At 45.7% G+C, this 17,345-nt stretch overlaps 1 protein-coding gene across 2 annotated transcripts in view; it reads left to right on the top strand.

Annotated features, from left to right (window-relative positions):
* Positions 1-17,345, top strand: part of LOC147027398 (integrin beta-1-like) — a 62,571-nt gene that overhangs the window by 19,739 nt on the left and 25,487 nt on the right. For both annotated transcript variants that reach the window (XM_085876755.1, XM_085876756.1), the window contains 5 exons: positions 682-852; positions 1,531-1,772; positions 6,238-6,396; positions 15,711-15,806; positions 16,288-16,377. In XM_085876755.1, coding sequence (XP_085732881.1) covers positions 682-852; positions 1,531-1,772; positions 6,238-6,396; positions 15,711-15,806; positions 16,288-16,377 — 758 coding nt within the window. The remainder of the gene's footprint in view (positions 1-681; positions 853-1,530; positions 1,773-6,237; positions 6,397-15,710; positions 15,807-16,287; positions 16,378-17,345) is intronic.

The raw sequence follows: 17,345 nt of genomic DNA, 5'->3' as shown, positions 1-17,345 counted from the left end.
TAAAAGGGCTGTGGTGTTTGAAAGCACATGTATGGCAAGCTTGGTAATGGGAGCCTCAAAGGGTAAAGAATAAACTAAACGCAATGACGACCTCTGCTGTTTGGAGTTTGGAGTTTGGAGTTTGGAGTTTGGGAGCATGAGGATACCACTATATATCTCATCACTCTAAGACCTCAATTCAGGATTTGTCACCAGCAGAAAGCATGCTATAGACAGTTAGACAGCAGATTGATTAGGCATTAGGGTATGTTGGTTATGTGGACAGACAGCAGCTGATGCATCAACATGTTTGCATGTGTGGATATTCTTGGTAGGATAATCCATACCAATCTGTTGACACCCCGCTACAATTCCTTCTGCCGACCGATCCCAAATGGCAGCATGTTGCTCATTTTGTCCAAAATGACTTTGTGGAGCTGCAGACACTCCACCCTTATTTTTTCTCGTGTTTTCAGGTTTTACTCATGTACATTGTACAAGTATAATAATAATAATCTCCCAATATCCTTGTGCTGCCTGTAATATACCTGCAAGCTCTTGCATGAGCCTTTAGACACTGGGGAAGGATGTGTGGTACATGTATTTTTGATACAAGACTTATTCTCGACTTTTAAATGCTCAACCACTCAATGTGGTAATACCACATGTCCGAGTACAGTTTGTGTTGTATGGATGGTGCAGGTGAACCGCAGACATTTGAAATTCGTTTTCGACGTGCTGACGACTACCCCATTGACCTCTATTACCTTATGGACCTCTCGTACTCCATGAAGGATGACCTGGAGAATGTGAAGAAGTTGGGCACAGAGCTGCAGCGTCGCATGGAGGATGTGACGAGTGACTTCCGGATTGGTACGTGTGAGTTTTTCCTAATTTGATGGAATTTAGGGGAGGAAAGTGAGTCCTTGGAGTTGTTCAGATGGCAGTTCAATGAAGTTGCCATATTTGGCTCATCCAATAATTTGAAACTCTGACAAAGACATTCACCTGCCAATCTGCTTGCCAGCACCTAGGAATCATCCAGCCAGGTAGTTACCTTGAAATGAGCTAACCACCTCGCTGGAAGACCAGTTTATGATTAAAAAATGCTTACATGTCAGTTCACTCTGTGTTGGACTTTTGTTGTTTGATTTGTGGTGTCCTCTTGTCAGCATCATAATCGTTATTATCAATGAATTATCAAATTGTTTCAATCCATATGGTGTGCCCCTTCATGCGCTTTGGCAGCAAAATCTACAAATTACTTCCGCAATTTCCCATCTGCGAACCATGAACTTGTAGAGCTCCGTGATTTGGTCTGATTCGGCCATCTGAGCTCAGATAGCTCTGGGATCACTTCTGGTTCAGACATCCGAGCTCGGATAGTTCAATGATCCGGTCTAATTTGGACATCCAGTGTTAGATAGTTCCATGTTCCGGTCTGATTCGGACATCGGAGCTCGGATGGGTCCATGATTGGGTGTGATTCAGACATCAGAGTTTGTAGAGCAAGGTGATTTCTTACTTTGTCACATGTTTCCTGTGTTCAAGGTTTTGGTGCCTTTGTCGACAAGACTGTGATGCCTTATGTAAGCACTGTACCTGGAAAACTACGTAACCCTTGTGGAGTTCAAGAGGAGATCTGCTCAAGACCTTTTGGCTTTCGTAATGTGCTTCCCCTGACGGCACAGAGTGACCGTTTTAACCGGTTGGTTGGTCGGCAGCGCGTTTCCGGCAATCTGGACTCCCCAGAGGGTGGCTTTGATGCCATCATGCAGGTTGCTGCATGTGAGGTATACCATGGTTGTAATGTCGTTAAACTTGGGGAGAGTGAATGGGGGTAGAAAAGATCACTGTTATGGAGGAGGGTTGACTTGAGATTGTGTTGAACAGTTCTCTTGAAGTCCTGGAGGGAAGAGTGGGATTGAAGGGACTGAGGAAGTTGGTTGCACTGGTGGAAAAAAAGAACATGAGTGCAGGTGAGCAGTGAGTCTGGATTTTGAGTTTCACCAGAAGGGCGTTGATGGTGTACTACATGCACCTTGCAGAGATTGGCGGGGGAGGTGGGGACGATGACAAAGCATGGAGAGGGCAAAGGATGCAAAACCAGAAAGGAGGCAGAAGAAGACAAAGACCACCGACCTGTCTGTGATATGAACGTGAAAGTGATAGGTCAAGATACTCGGCTTCATTGCATGAGATTTCAATGTTTGAGTTGAATCAGGATGAGCTCTACTTCATTGTTGGAGACTCCGCTTAAAAATTTGATGGAATGAACTTTTTGGAAAAGAATGTTGGGGAAGTAGATGGAAGGGTTCATCAGATAGTGCTTTTGGAGAAAGAGAGAGTGAGATTTCTCAGGGTTGAAAGACTGTTTGACCAACTTGTAATTCTATCAAGGTCTGCAGAGAGGGAAGAGACTGCTGCATGCCTATCAGGAGAATATTAAGCCAGAGTGTGGAGCCATCAGAAAAGAGACAGAGAAGAGTTTCCAGAGAGTCAGAGAGGTCATTGATAAGGACGAGGACAAGGGGGGCCCAGAACATGACCTTGGGCACTCCAGGCTTGTTAGGGTGAGGAGAAGAAAGGATCCTGTTGAGAGCCACACATTGGAGACAAGAGGAGAGGAAGTCGGTAAATCGTGTGTGGAGCTGGCCTTTGATGCCATAGGCAGACAGTTTGGAGAGCAAGGTAGGATGCCAGAGATTTTACACTTTTCCAGGAGCCATCTCTTCCTCTCAATTATCTCATGCACATCTCGCTCTTTCAAGGAGTTAAGTGGACCGAGTACAATCTGCATCAGCTCAGCGAAACATAAGAAGAAGTTCCACTGTTTTTATTTAAAATGCATGGCCAGTTATTCTGTGATGTTTCTGCGATGTCACAATGGCTGTTTACATAAGGTACTGTGGAAAGGTCAGAAATTAGGAGGGGGTGGGGGCGGTTGATGATGATGATGATGATGATGATGATGATGATGATGATGAGGATTAGGAAATGCAACAAACTTATTTTTCAAATGTATTTTGTGCAGACTTTCCTGGAATCTCGTGTGGAGTTTATTATTGTACAGAATACATTATTTACTTATTCTGAAAAATCAAATACAACCAAAAAAGTTTTTGTTAAGTACAAGAAAATGGCATTTCGTGATGATTTACTATTGAAAGAATACCAACCTGAATCAGGTGGTGTAATGGTTCGAATGTCTGGGTGGTTGGTGGTTTGAACCCCAGCCCATTCATACCAAAGACTTGAAAATTGGGATGTGCTGCTTCCTTACTCAGTGCTCAGCACTTCGGGAATATTGTATGGATGACCTGTAACCACGTGGTGCAGACTGCACAGAAGTGGATGTGATCATTTTGCTGCCGTATTGAGGTTTTGGTGTAAACATTGTGATTTATTTGTGCAGTTTATTCCCATTGATACAAACAATGGTGTTTAAAGTAGATCTCCATCCAAAAATAACTTAATGTTCAGGATGTCGTGATTAGCTATGTCCTCACTTCATCACCCTGTGGCATTTGACCTTTGATTATAGTTTGAGCCATTATGTATGATGTGCCATCATAAATGAACCTTTCAGCTTGGTGTTGGCTTAAGATCTTATGGTCGTGAGTTCAAGCCCCTGTTGTGCTGTCAAATTAACACCAGGTGGGTTGACTCAGCCTGTCATTCGTGTGTGTGTGTGTGTGTGTGTGTCCTCCATAACTCTAAAACCATGAAACCTAGAGGACTGAAACTTTGCATGTATACTAAGGGAATTCCAAGGAAGTGCATGAATGAAAATTGGGTGTTTGGGTTGATTTGAAACATCCCTTTTGAAGATAATTAACGGCCTTATTTAATTATATCCTTTATCGGGCGCATCCTCGGACACCTTGCTTTCGATGGGGTCTTAAGGCACATCCCGGGTTACCTCGCTGGGGTATTTTTTCGCCATTTTGTTCGGCCTGCTCAACAATGCCTTGAGTTGGAACAGGCCACAATGGTTTATTGATGATAAAGCATTCAAAATGTTTGTTTTTATTCACTTTCCTCACTCATATCTTTGAATGCCTGTTCATATAAGCTACGAATCACTGTCTACATCACTTTTGTAAGTGCTATAGTTTTTAAATAAGGTGCTTGGAGTGATTTCATGCATGACCTGATACGATTTTCCATGATCCACTCTCACAGACTAATTAAAGTAAATCATGAAAATATAATTTTAGTTTTGAGAATCGGTCACATGGACTAAATAACTCAATCTGGAGTGAAATCTGAAAATGTTAAGAAATCAGCAATGTTGAGTTTTTTTTTTTTTCGGGTATGTGCCATTACAAATCAGCTTGCTGTCGCTTGCCAAGCCAGCCGTTCCTTATCAACCATTTAATTGGAGTGCTTCCTTGAGTGCTTATACTTGCTATACAAGGTAGAGGTATGTATGCAGCACACACGGACGTGGTACATATGGGTAGATTTGGATATGTAAAGGGACTGTCCGTGAATGTGCGTGCGTGCGTGCATGCTGCATGCTTGGTTATGGGTGTCGTGGTGGCAAATTTTCATCCCGTATCTTATGGAGGTTTTAACTTCAAACCTCAGCAGCATCCGAGCGATCACGTTTTCCTTCGACGTCGTGACTGTTTCTAAAGAAATTGGTTATTTCATATGAACGGGGTGTGCTTTACATCGGTGATATGGTTTCTCTTTGTCAGTTTCAAAGCAAAATATAATTCATGGCCACCGATTTCTGAGCCGTTTGCCATATTCACATGTTTTCGAAATTACCGAGCCAAAGTTTTTTTTTTTTTTTTTTTCTACCCATCACACACAACTGTTTATAAAGATTAATGTTCATGAACATCTCCTTCAAACGTCGATATAAATGCAACGTTAATTTTTTAATGTGTTTGTTGAAATTTCCCCCAACCAAATAGGGAAAGCTACTCAAGCGTTTTGGGTTGCATACAGCACAGACTAGAATCGGTAATGACACCGACTCCAATCTGCCGAGTCCCAAAAAATTGCTGATATCAGCCAAGCACTAAGGTGTGTGTGTGTGTGTGTGTGTGTGTGTGTGTGTGTGTGTGTGTGTGTGTGTGTGTGTGTGTGTGTGTGTGTGTGTGTGTGTGTGTGTGTGTGTGTGTGTGTGTGTGTGTGTGTGTTCATAAAGCACAACATACTCTCTGCTAACTCCCCTCCCCCCACCTCTCTCTAGCTCTCTCTCCCTCTCCCTCCCTCTCTGTCTCATCCTCACTCCACCCCTCCTAATACAGTGCAGTACCCTCCCCCCCCCCACCACAAACACACACACGCACACATATATCTGGACATGTGCAGCCGGTGTTTGGCTCTGGAGATATCCGTGTTTGTCTCCAGACATGTCCCGGTAGTATTTATCTCCGGACGTGTCCAGGCGGTGTTTGTCTCTGGGCCGTGTTTATAATATGACCAGTAGAAAATGGATTTCAGACATTATTTTGTTTCCATCTTCACTGCAATTCAATGCAACATCATTTTGATGAGACGGTATGAATCGTAATTAACGCTCCACTGCACGTCTGCCTTTCCTTCCTCTCGCCTAACGCTGCCTTCCCCAACCCCTCCTCTCTCTCTCCCTCATGCCTCCTCACTCACTCTCCCTCCTTTCTCTTTTTACCTCCACCTTCCCACTCTCCCTCCTCTCTCTTTTCACCTTTACCTCCCCACTCTCCCTCCTCTCTCTCTCTCCCCCACTCCCTTCTCTCTCCCCCACTCCCTTCTCTCTCCCCCACTCCTCTCCCTCTCCCCTCCCCCTCTCTTCTTTTTCTCCCCCCCCCCCCTCTCCTTTTTCTCCCTTCCTCCCCCTTGCCTTGTTTTCTCCCCACCCCTAATATCCCATCAGCAAAGCGACGGCCGGTATTTTTTTGTAAATAAATAAAACTGAACCAATGCTGGAATCGTTTTAATCTCCATTAACCAAATTATCCACATAGGCCACGTGGCCATATTTCTAAGCAGTCCAAGAATGCAAACTCTAAAATGTTGGAAGGAAGTGATCCACAGGGGTACCGCTTTGTCCTTTTCCCATAGATGGTTTTCAGTACATAGTACAGCTAACCTTCATGGGTGGATTTCTGCATTGACCTTGCTTTGTAATTCTTTGCCAAGTTTCTTCTTGTGTGACCCGAAGTGTGAACTCGTTTACTTCATCGTTTCTTCGCAACTTCTTGAGGAACGAGAAGGACAAACGGATGTTTCCCTGTTCTCTGCACATTGACACTTCAGGAGAAGATTGGTTGGAGGAACGTGACTCGACTCCTGGTGTTTTCCACCGACGCGGGGTTCCATTCGGCTGGAGATGGCAAGATGGGTGGCATTGTGGTTCCCAATGATGGACGATGTCACTTGAACTCTGGAGGGGTGTACACACGCAGCCATCTCAACGTAAGACAATTTATGACGTGGATAAAGGGCAGTAGCTTACACTTGTGAGTCTCAACCACAGAGGATGGGCACATTGGAAGTTTTACAAGGTGGATGTACACCGTAAGATCTTTCACCATTTTACTCTTCGCCTCTCACACAGTGCCTACAGAAAGTCTACACCCTCTTTCAAAATTTTCACCTTTCGTTACCTTATGCGCTGGAATTAAATTTCATTAAATCAGACTTTTTCTACCTTTATTTACACATCGTAACCCACAACTTCCAAGTGAAAAAGAAATTATACAAATTTCAGAAAATTAATTACAAAATTAGAATATCTTGGTTGGATGAGTGTCCATCCCCCTGAGTTAATACTTGGTGGAAGCATCTTTGACAGCAATTACAGCTGATTCTGTTGGGATCGGTCTTCACCAGTATTTCTCAACCTTTTTTGTCCCACGCCCCACTTTGATGTTCCAAAAAATTGTACGCCCCACCATGATTGGAGACACCACAGTATATACTACATATCTATTCAAAAGGCTTTATTAAAACTTTATTGCAAATTTTATTCAATTGCTACTCACTTCAATGGGAGCCCTGCCCTTGACGCTGGCTGCAGATTTGTTTGATTCGAGGAACCAATTTTGTCAGTTTCAGCTTTAAATTACCACGTTTCGTGATTTCCAGTCGATTTCTCTGAGCTTGCAGCAAATCGGTAACAACACCAAATCCACATTCGATTAAATAAGATGGAAAATTTATCAATACTTCCCTTGCCAAAGTAGTCGAGTTTGGGTATTTATTTTCGCTATTCTCAGACAGCCACATCATGGTTCTTTTGATCTTGAAAAGAGTTTTCACAGACTCGTCTTGTTGCAACTCGCATAACTCCTCTTGGTATTGCTCTGGTACTTCAGATAAATCCGCCAGAAATGGCTGAGTCAACCAAGAAGGGAACTCCATTGCTTTCAAATCATGAAATCTGTCATTGAAGTCATTAACCAACATTTTCAAGTGGTCAACAATGACGTTCTTTGCCTCGTCAGTTACCGCACATTCTTTCAACCAAGGGAATTGGCGAAAATTTATTGACGATATGTTGCATCGGCACAAATCCAGAAATGTCACAAATCCAAATATCTTTGCTTTTTTGCAAATCTGAAAGTGCAAAGCTATGAAAGCGATCACATATTGATTCATTAATTCTGAATCCTCATGCCCCACCAAAATATTGCCATGCCCTACCTTGAGAAACACTGGTCTACACTAACTTTGCACATCTTGATTGGGCAATATTTGCCCATTCTTCTGTACAAAACTGTTCAAGCTCAGTCAAGTTGCGTGGGGAGTGTTAATGGACAGCAATCTTCAAGTCATGCCACAGATTTTCGATTGGCTTTCGGTCAGCCCTCTAACTGGGCCACTCAAGGACTTTATCTTTTTGTTCCTTAGCCACTCCAGTGTAGCTTTGGCTGTGTGCTTTGGGTTGTTGTCATCCCAAAAGGTGAGCTTCCATCCCAATTTCAGCTTTCTTGCAGAGGGCAGCAGGATTTTTCTGTTTTGTTCCATACATTTTCCCTTCTTTCCTGACAAATCCCAAAGTCCCTGCTGATGAGAAACATCCCCATAACATAATGCTGCCACCACCATGCTTCACAGTCGGGATGGTGCTCTTTGGGTAATGTGCTGTGTTGGGTTTGTGCCAAACATAACATTTTGAATTTAGGCCAAAAAGTTCCTCTTGGTTTCATCAGACCACAAAACTTTTTGTCACATGGCTTCAGAATCTCTGGAGTGGTTTTATGCATACCTCAAACAGGACTCAAGTTGGGCTTTTTTGAGTAATGGCTTTCTTCTTGACACCCTACCGTACAGGCCAGACTTGTGGTGTGCTTGGCATATTGTTGTCACATGCACACAGTGATCAGTCTTTGCCGTAAAGGCATGTAGCTCTTTCAAAGTTTCCATTGGCCTCATGGTGGCCTCTCTGATCAATCTCCCCCTTGCTTGGCCATCCAGTTTGGAGAGATAGCCTAATCTAGGCAGGGTCTTGGTGGTACCATACGCCTTTCACTTAATGATTGTCTTGACTGTGCTCCAAGGGATATTCAAGGCCTTTGAAATATTTTTATACCCATCCCCTGATCTGTGTCTTTCCACAGCTTTATTCCAGATGCCTTTTGAAAGCTCTTTGGTGCTCATGGTTGAGTCTTTGCTGTGAAATGCAGTACCCAGCAGTAGTAACCTACAGGAACAGCTGATTTTATACTGAAATAAACAGAATCACTACAATTTAACACAGGTGGAGACAAATTAACTTGGTGTGTGATTTTGAAGGTGATTGGTTACACCTGAGCTAATTTACAATTGCTACTGTTGGGGGGAGGTGGGGGGTGGACACTTATCCAACCAAGATATTCTCGTTTAGTATTTGTAATTAATTTTTCGTAGAATTTGTTTTTCATTTGGAAGTTGTGGGTTATAATGTGTAAATAAAGGTAGAAAAAAAAATCTGATTTAATGCTTGGAATTTCATTCCAGGCGACAAGTCAACAAAAGGTGAAAAATTTGAAACAGGGTGTAGACTTTCGAGAGACACTGTATGCAGCAAGTGGCTCCCTGTTGCATTATTGCTCGGGAGCATGGTGGTGCCACTGATGCAGTGCCCCCTTTGGTTGGAGCAGGAATTTGTAATTTGTTCAGGGTGCTGGTGATAACCCTTCTCTTTGTTCAAGACAACGTGGGATCTTTAACGCCCAACTAATGACAGCAAATGGGACATCCAGCTTAACGTCCATCTGTGGGATTGCACACTTTAAGATCTGATAGATGGTACACCCCTAGCATGCGAATCACCAATCCGACAGTCTACACTCAGCGTGGGAATCAAATCCAGACCAGACAACTCAGATACACCGTTCTGTTGGACAACTTTCACTCGATTTGTCAGTCAGTGTTTTATTTGTTTAAGGCGAAGTTGCCCAGTGTTTGTGATCTCACATTTAATTTACCAAATGTTGTGTGACTGTTCTATTTCACCACGAAGTGAAGGTTCTATTTCATCAACATCATGAATGCTGTTGGTCAATGTGGAGAAGTCTTCCTAAAGTTGGACTATGTATATGGGCTAATACCACCCCCCTCCCCACACCCCGCACAGGGGGACAAAAGGTCAAATACCAAAAAATCCAATTAGACACATTATAAAATGATATTTTAACATTGGGGAACACATTAAATATTGTTGTGGACTTGGGGTTTGAGGCTCGCCATGAGGGGAATCGGTTGCGAAGCAACCACGAACACCGATTGGCACTGCCAATCCAGGCAGGGTTGTGCACCACCTCACATGATACCTTACCTGTGGATGGCCGAGTCAATTGTAGTCTCATGCCCTCAGCGCACACTCAGATTACTGCCAAGTAATACGGTGAGTGTGTGCTGGCTAATAAGAGCAAATTTGGTGGGGCAAAACTTCCCGGCTAAATTAAGGTATGGACCATGATGGACCAATGAAGGAAAAGACGAAACGGGCTGGGTACATTTATACCAAGCAATTTATTTAAAAGCAAGGTCGAAGAAAGTTATGTGGCACTGTAAGGGGGTTTATAAAGGGGTTTATTCACAAAATGTACAGCAGCGGAAAGCAAGGAATTGTGGGTGCGGCAAAAGAAATGCAGTCATTTCTAAAAGTGACACAATGCAGAGTTAACCCGAGATAAACGTCTACAATCTTAAATTATGCTAACATAACAGGCACCATCACACACACACACACACACACACACACACACACACACACACACACACACACACACACACACACACACACGCACACACACGCACACGCACTCGCACTCGCACTCGCACTCGCACACGCACACGCACACGCACACACGAAGAAGCTGGATAGTTCAGAAAGAGGAGAAACAGTTGAGGTGTAAGCGACCTCATTGTACCTGGCGTGGTCGTATGACGCACGCAGCCCAATCACTTAAGAAGTGGAAGGAGGGAAGAAAATTGAGGTGTCTACCATGCATGTGTGGGAGGTGCAAAATGTGTTGCAGTGTGATACAAGAGGAAGTGTAGAGAGGTGCGAATCGGTTATTGTTGCTCTTTTAGTTTGTGCATTCACAGTGGATGAGACACAGATGGGAGAGAAGATGCGTGAGAGATAGCTTAACGGGGTACATGTAAGAAAATCTGTACGTGTATGGTTAACGAGGATGACTGTGGAATGCTGTGGCAGCCAGGCATCGACGACCCGGTGATGACCCAGCAACGACCCGGCAGTGCTGCTCACCTCACTCGGTTGCACTGCCCTCTCAGCTTGGTTGACGCTTGGCTCGGCAAAAGCTCTGGACGAAGGATGAAAGAGACAGACTGACTCTGATTTGCCTGCTTTTTATGCAGCCTGGAGGGAAGGAGTCAGAAATTGATAAAGAGCCTATAGGCATTTCCAAGCTCCCCCGTTGGCGCATAAACCTCATCCCGAGCCATGGCCACGCCACGCCAGATTCCAAAACCAAAAATGGCTTCAGTTACGCTCCAACTTGGCCATGCAACAGAGCTCCGTAACTTACATTGGCTGAGGGTTTTTGGGAGTGACCTCTGGCCATGAACATGCGCTGAACTCCATTTTAGCATTGTTATTTAGCAGACCGCCAAGGCTACACAAACGTCATTGATTGAGCCCCAGCCCATATTTGCACTTGAAGTTACATGCCGAAATACCCTGGCTCGTAATGTCCTTTATTCCACTGGCATCCCAGAGACTGTGGTGAGCGTTAAGGGAGATAGCTGTCGTTGGGGCAGTTTGCAGTGAGGTAAAGGAAGTGCTGTGGCATTTGCAGTGAAGGAGTTGAAGCAATGGGAGCAGTTGAGGAAGTTGTGGTGATGAGGTTGAAGTGGTTGGTCGCAGTTGTAGCGTTTACGATGAAGAGGTTGGGAATACATTGTTGTGGCGAATTGTAGGAGGCATTTGTAGTGATCATGGTGAGTGTGGTAACATGATGAGGTGAGCATGATGAGGGTCTGAGGTGAAGCGTCGGTTGGTTTGTGGCACACTGTTTGAACAGGGAAATGGCGTGTGTATGCATATCACGCTGCAGTGATGCTCCTCATGACGCTCCTCGAGTAACCTCACCAATCTGACGTGTGTGCATGGTGGGGTTGTGTGTGAAATGAAGTAAAGTGAATAAAACTGAAAAAATAGGGGATTGAAGACCTAATTAAAATCCCAATGCAACAGGTCAGGTCAGATATGGGAGCATGTGCCGGAGCAGCGTGTTGCTGCATCCACTTTCTCCTGGTACTTCAAGGTCCTCCGTCTGGCCATCCCCCAGGCAGATGCCTGGCCCATCCCCATCTCCTTGAGATGTTGATCAATCTGCGACAACCAGGAGGAACGTGGTCGGCTCATTGGCCTCCTCCACTCACGAAGCTCCCTCGCTGAGAGAATCTGGTGAGCAGGATCAGCGTCAGGAAAACGAGCCACATGTCCATACAGATGCAGCTGACGCTCAGACTATGCAGGTAACAAATGTCATTCGAGTCTCTCTCAGCAACCGCTTGTTGGACACAAAGTCCGACCAGCGAGAGCCAAGGATTCTCAGAAGAGACCTCGTACCAAAGGAATTAAGTCTCTGTCTCAGATCCCTGGTCAGAGTCCAAGTCTCACATTCATAGAGCAAGACTGGAAGCACCAAGGACCTGAAGACTCAGACTTTCATCCTCTCGCACAGGTACCGGCAGCGCCACACCCCATGATGCAGTGAATCCATGACTCCCCAGGCCCAACACAGACGTCTGTTGACTTCTGGCTCACAGCCAGCAGAGACATGAATATCACTGCCAAGGTAAGTGAATCTCTCCATGACTTCAACATCCAAGCCACAAACAGGTACAGACAGGAGAGCAGCATCCAAGATGTCAATGAAAGCCTGGATCTTTGTTTTGACCCAGGAAACAGGTAATCCCAATGGCTCCGACTGCTCATTCAGCACCCCGAGGGCCCGCAATAGGATATTCAGAGTCTCCACAAAGATGACTGCATCATCTGTGAAATCAAGGTCAGAGATCTTAACATTCCCAAACGATGCACCGCAGTTTGATCTTTCCGACATCCTCCCCAAAATCCAGTCCATACAAGTGCTGAAAAGTGTGGGGGACAGTACACACCCCTGACAAACTCCAGTAACAACTGGAAATAAGTCAGAGATGGTATCACCACATCTCACAGCACTCTCAGTACTAGAGTATAGTTCAGACATTACATTGACCAGCTTTGGTGGCACCCCTGAAGACCAAGAATCCTCCAGAGGGCATCCAAATTCACTGAATCAAATGCTTTACAGAGATCAACATCGGCTGCAAGCAGCCCCTGCCAAAACTCTCGTCTGCATTCGGTGAGGACCCGAAGAGCAAGGATACGGTCAATCCTTGACCTCCGTTGTGTAAAGCCTGACAGCTCCAGATGCTGGTGCTCAAGCAGATGGTGGCGAACCCTGTCAAGAATTATCCGAGCAAAGACCTTGCCCGGTACTGAGAGCAGCATCACCCCTCGGTGGGTGTTGCAGTTAGGCAATCACCCTTCCTTTTCGAGATGGGGACAAAGCCCCTCTTCCAGTCAGTTGGGATGATAACTGTGTTCCAGGCAGAGCACAGAACTGCATGCAACGACACAAGTGCAGCATTTCCACCAACCTTGAGAAGTTCAGCATGGATGCCACAGATCCCTGGAGCTTTGCCCCGTTTCAAAAGGTTCACCGCAGCCTGTTTCCACAAACGAAGGTGGACCGCAATTGAATGGAGGGTCAGCAATAGGGATAGCAACAACAGGGATAGTAAGTATCACCCCTGACATCCAACTCAACAGCTAGCGGATCAGCCTGGTACAGCCGCTCAAAGTAACCGGCCTAGCGGGCCTTCACTTCGGAATCCTCTGTCAAGAGCCCTCCACCCTCCACTCTAAATGCAGTACACCGAGGGATGGGCTTGGAGGAAAGCAATGCGTGAATTCCCCTGTAAGCGGGACGAGAATCACTTGACCACAGGTGCTCTACCCCCTCACAGATTCCTCGCACATAGGCCTCCTTGTCCACCCTGATCACACGTACAGTTTTACGCCTCAGCTCCCTGAACAGCTCAACTCTGCCATTCAGCCTGGCCCTGCAACTCTGGTCAATGCTATCCAGTGGCCCTTGAGAGATAAAATTCTTCTTCGCCCTACGGTGAATTCCAAGACATCCACCGGCAATATCAAGGACAGTGGTTTTGAAGGCACTCCACAACTCTTCAGGATTCCCCAAAGCACCCAGACCCCCCAAATCTCCACTTAGCCTGTTCGCAAGCTCTTCAGCTACCCTCTCATCCTTGAGCTTTCCAACACCCAGCCAAGGCTGCAATGGTACCATTCTCCTGGATTTAAGCTGCAACTTCAGAGTTGTGACAACAAGCATGTGGTCAGTATTGAGGAACTGAGCACTCCAATAGACTCTGCTGTTCTGGATCATCCTCCTGCAACCATCAACGAGCACATGGTCAATCTCCTTTGCTATACCGCCAGCGTTGGAATACCAAGTCCAGCGATGAGCCTGTGGGCGCTGAAACCATGAACCAGCCTCCCTCAGTCCATGACTTCTTGCAAAGTCAAGGAACTTCATGCTATTCTGGTTTACATTTCCAGACCCATGGGGACCAACACATGTCTCATAACCATCCCTATCAGTTCCAGTTGATGCATTGAAATCCCCCAAGACCAGAAGAGTATCTCGCCAGGTGCACTGATTAACCACAGACTCGAGCGTGGCGTAGAATGCGTCATTCACGGTGAGATCAGTCGCTTCAGTCGGAGCATAAACAGAGACCAGGGAAATGACACCCAAAGAGTGACGAATCCTTCGTCTCATAATACGCCCGTTGACCAGTTTTACCTCAATTATCATTGGAGTCAGCTTATTGGACACAGCGACAGCAACTCCTTGGGCATGGTAACCATCAGAGCGACCAGACCAATAGTTGGTGTCACCACCTGCAATGATCTCGCCACAATTTGGTCTCCAAACCTCAGAGAGTGCTGCAATAACAATGTCCAAACGCTTGAGCTCAGATGATCATTCTCTCTTCGGGATAGGACATTCCAGGAACCCACCCGAAGGGACCACCTCAGGTTAACCCAAAGAGACCGCCGTCTGGTGTATGACACTTCAGCACCACCCTGACACAGACCACCGCAATCTGACCCTGGAAGGTTACTTCATGGTTTCCCTCCTATCATCAAAGATTGGCGGTCCTGAAGGTTTTGCCCCAATCCCATCATCTGGTGAGCTGCCCTGTGAAGGGCAGCGACACAGGAGGTTCTCCCTCCGGAGTGGTTTTTCAGATTTATTACTTACGAAATCTAAAGATTTTGTAAGTATATTGATGACTTCTGTCATCTGTTTGTGTGTGTGTGTGTGTTTGTATGCATGATAACTTGACAATGGAAGAAGCTACCAATGTCAAATTGCACCACGTGATTCAGGAGGGTGATGGCTAGCGCTGATTAGATTTTGGTCAAAATCGGTCAAAGGTCAAGGTCACAGAGAGGTCAAACATCCAAAACATTCGATTTTTTGATGGTTTGGTACAGAATCATCGTAGAAACTTCTAGTTTGCGTCGCTACCTTCTCTTGAGACAGCTTTTATTAGACAAGGTCAGAGGTCAAGTTGACGATTTTGTAAGTACCAGTCTATGACTGCTTGTTTTTGATTTTGGTATGTTTTGCGGGATGAAGTGTTTTCCGGTGGCCGGAGTGCAAATACTGCCACCAACCTCCTAATAAAAAGTAACTCGACTGCAGGAGGATGTCCGCAGACACAGTTGGGCACTAGACACACACCAACACAACGCTTGTCCCATTGACGTTCTAGACATGTGGAAAGGGCTAACTAAACGAATACTAACGAGATAACTATCACGGGATTGCTGTATGCTGGGCGCTATTGTCTCGGAGGAGTGCCAGCTTCGTAAAACTGCAACAATATGTCGCGATTATTTTGGATTTGACCCCTGGTTAATGTCCCGGGGTGGGGACTTAGGGTCCCCTAAGTCCCCTAAACGTGGAGATTTGTGATGACGTGTCATCGACTTCACTCTAATCTTTATTATCAACATCCCATGTCACATACAAGCACTTCTTGCAAACAAAGAAAGGGGTTTTGCAAACCATTCGTCAACAATTCCTGCAAACAACAAAGTTAAAACATGTTTTGTAATGACAAGGTATGGTATTCTGATTGGTTGTTCATGCTTATGATGGAGATTGACATTGTGGCCTTATTTGCAGGACTACCCCTCTGTGGGACAACTTGCACAGCAGCTCGGAGACGGAAACATCCAGCCTATCTTTGCTGTCAGTCATGAGTTTCAGCATATCTACCAGGTAACGAGGCCACCGCACAGTGATGCACGGTCATGGGGAAGTTGGTTAACAGGGTTACTTGGTGCTGCGATAAACCGAGCTGTTCCTGGTAGACAGACTGATAAACCACGCTGGTATAAATGCTTGTCATTGCACCCTCTGTTTAGTCTGGGTTTGATCCCCGGTTGGGTCAAACTTGAGAAATACAACTCTGTGATGCAGTTCAAGGACGTCTGCATATTTTCAGGTGGCTAGGTAAAGCCGGCTGTCCTCACTGCCTTTAGTTTTGGTTTTTAGAAACACCACTGTATCTTTTGTTAACACCATGACATTGTGTGCAAGTCACTGGCAAAATTAACTGCTTGATGCTAACTATATAATATGCATTACCTGCTGTAGGTGCACCTTGGGATGTAGACGTAGCATTGGTACGATGGGTCTTGTGACCTCCTGTGGCCTTGTATTAATTTCCGTTTTCAAACCTCGTGTGTTTTGCCTGCAGCGTCTCAGTAAACTCATCCCAAAGTCAGCAGTTGGTGTTCTTTCAAGCAACTCCAGCAATGTGATCCAACTGATAATTGATGCTTACAACGTGAGAACCTTCATCACCTCATACCATCCCCTCGTCATCCTCACCTCCACAAGCGCCACACCTTCCCCTGCTCACCACACCTCCCCCTCATTCTTTTTGACAGTAACTCTCTTCTGGAAGAGAAGAGACAAACAATGCTGGACATTATTTTGAAGTGTGAATTAACTGTTACTTTAATCTCCACTCATGGCTCGCAGACTTCCTCTCCTGTCGCAGTCAACGTGTGGCCCTAAATGGAATTCTTTCATCTCCTCTTCCTGTCCAGGCTGGAGTTCCTCAAGGTAGCGTTCTGGGCCCTGTTCTTTTTCTGGTTTTCATCAATAATCTCTCCGACTCTGGAAAATCCTCTATATCTCTTTGCTGATGACTCCACCCTCTGCCGTACCATCGGTCATCCATCAGACCGACAAGCAGCAGCTTCTTCGCTCACTGCAGATCTGGATAAAATCACAAACTGGTCCAACACGTGGAACATGTCTTTCAATCCGGACAAATCTCACACTCTCACTATGTCTCTCTGAAAGGACCGTTTAGAACCCCCCCCCGCCCCCCACCCATCCACTTTCTCAACAATCCTCTGGAAGAAGTCCTTTCTTTCAAGCTTCTGGGTCTCACTATCTCCCATGACCTTTCCTGGGAAAGCCACATTTCAAATCTCGCCTCCAAAGCCAGTCGCCGACTGGGAATCCTCCATCGTGCAAAGTCCTTCCTCGGCCCTCCTAAGTTCCTGACCACTTTCAAAGCTTTTGTCCGTAGCCTGATGGAGTACTGCTCTCCCCTCTGGGCTGGTGCTCCTGCCTCCCACCTTTCTCGGCTTCAAGCTGTAGAAACCAAGGCATTTCGGATCATTGGCATCTCCTGCGATGAGGCTGAGTCTTTGGGCCTCTCACTCTCTCTCACCGCAGGCTGGTCGGTGGTCTTTCTGTGTTCTACCGTCTCCCCTCCAGCGTCGCCCCCCCTGCTCTCTC

Source organism: Eptatretus burgeri, chromosome 4 (genome assembly GCF_056783735.1).
Source record: "Eptatretus burgeri isolate ZD-2024b chromosome 4, Ebu_testis_v1, whole genome shotgun sequence".
NCBI lineage: Eukaryota > Metazoa > Chordata > Myxini > Myxiniformes > Myxinidae > Eptatretus > Eptatretus burgeri.
Note: the sequence above shows the minus strand (reverse complement) of the source record. Positions and strands in the feature narration are given on the sequence as shown.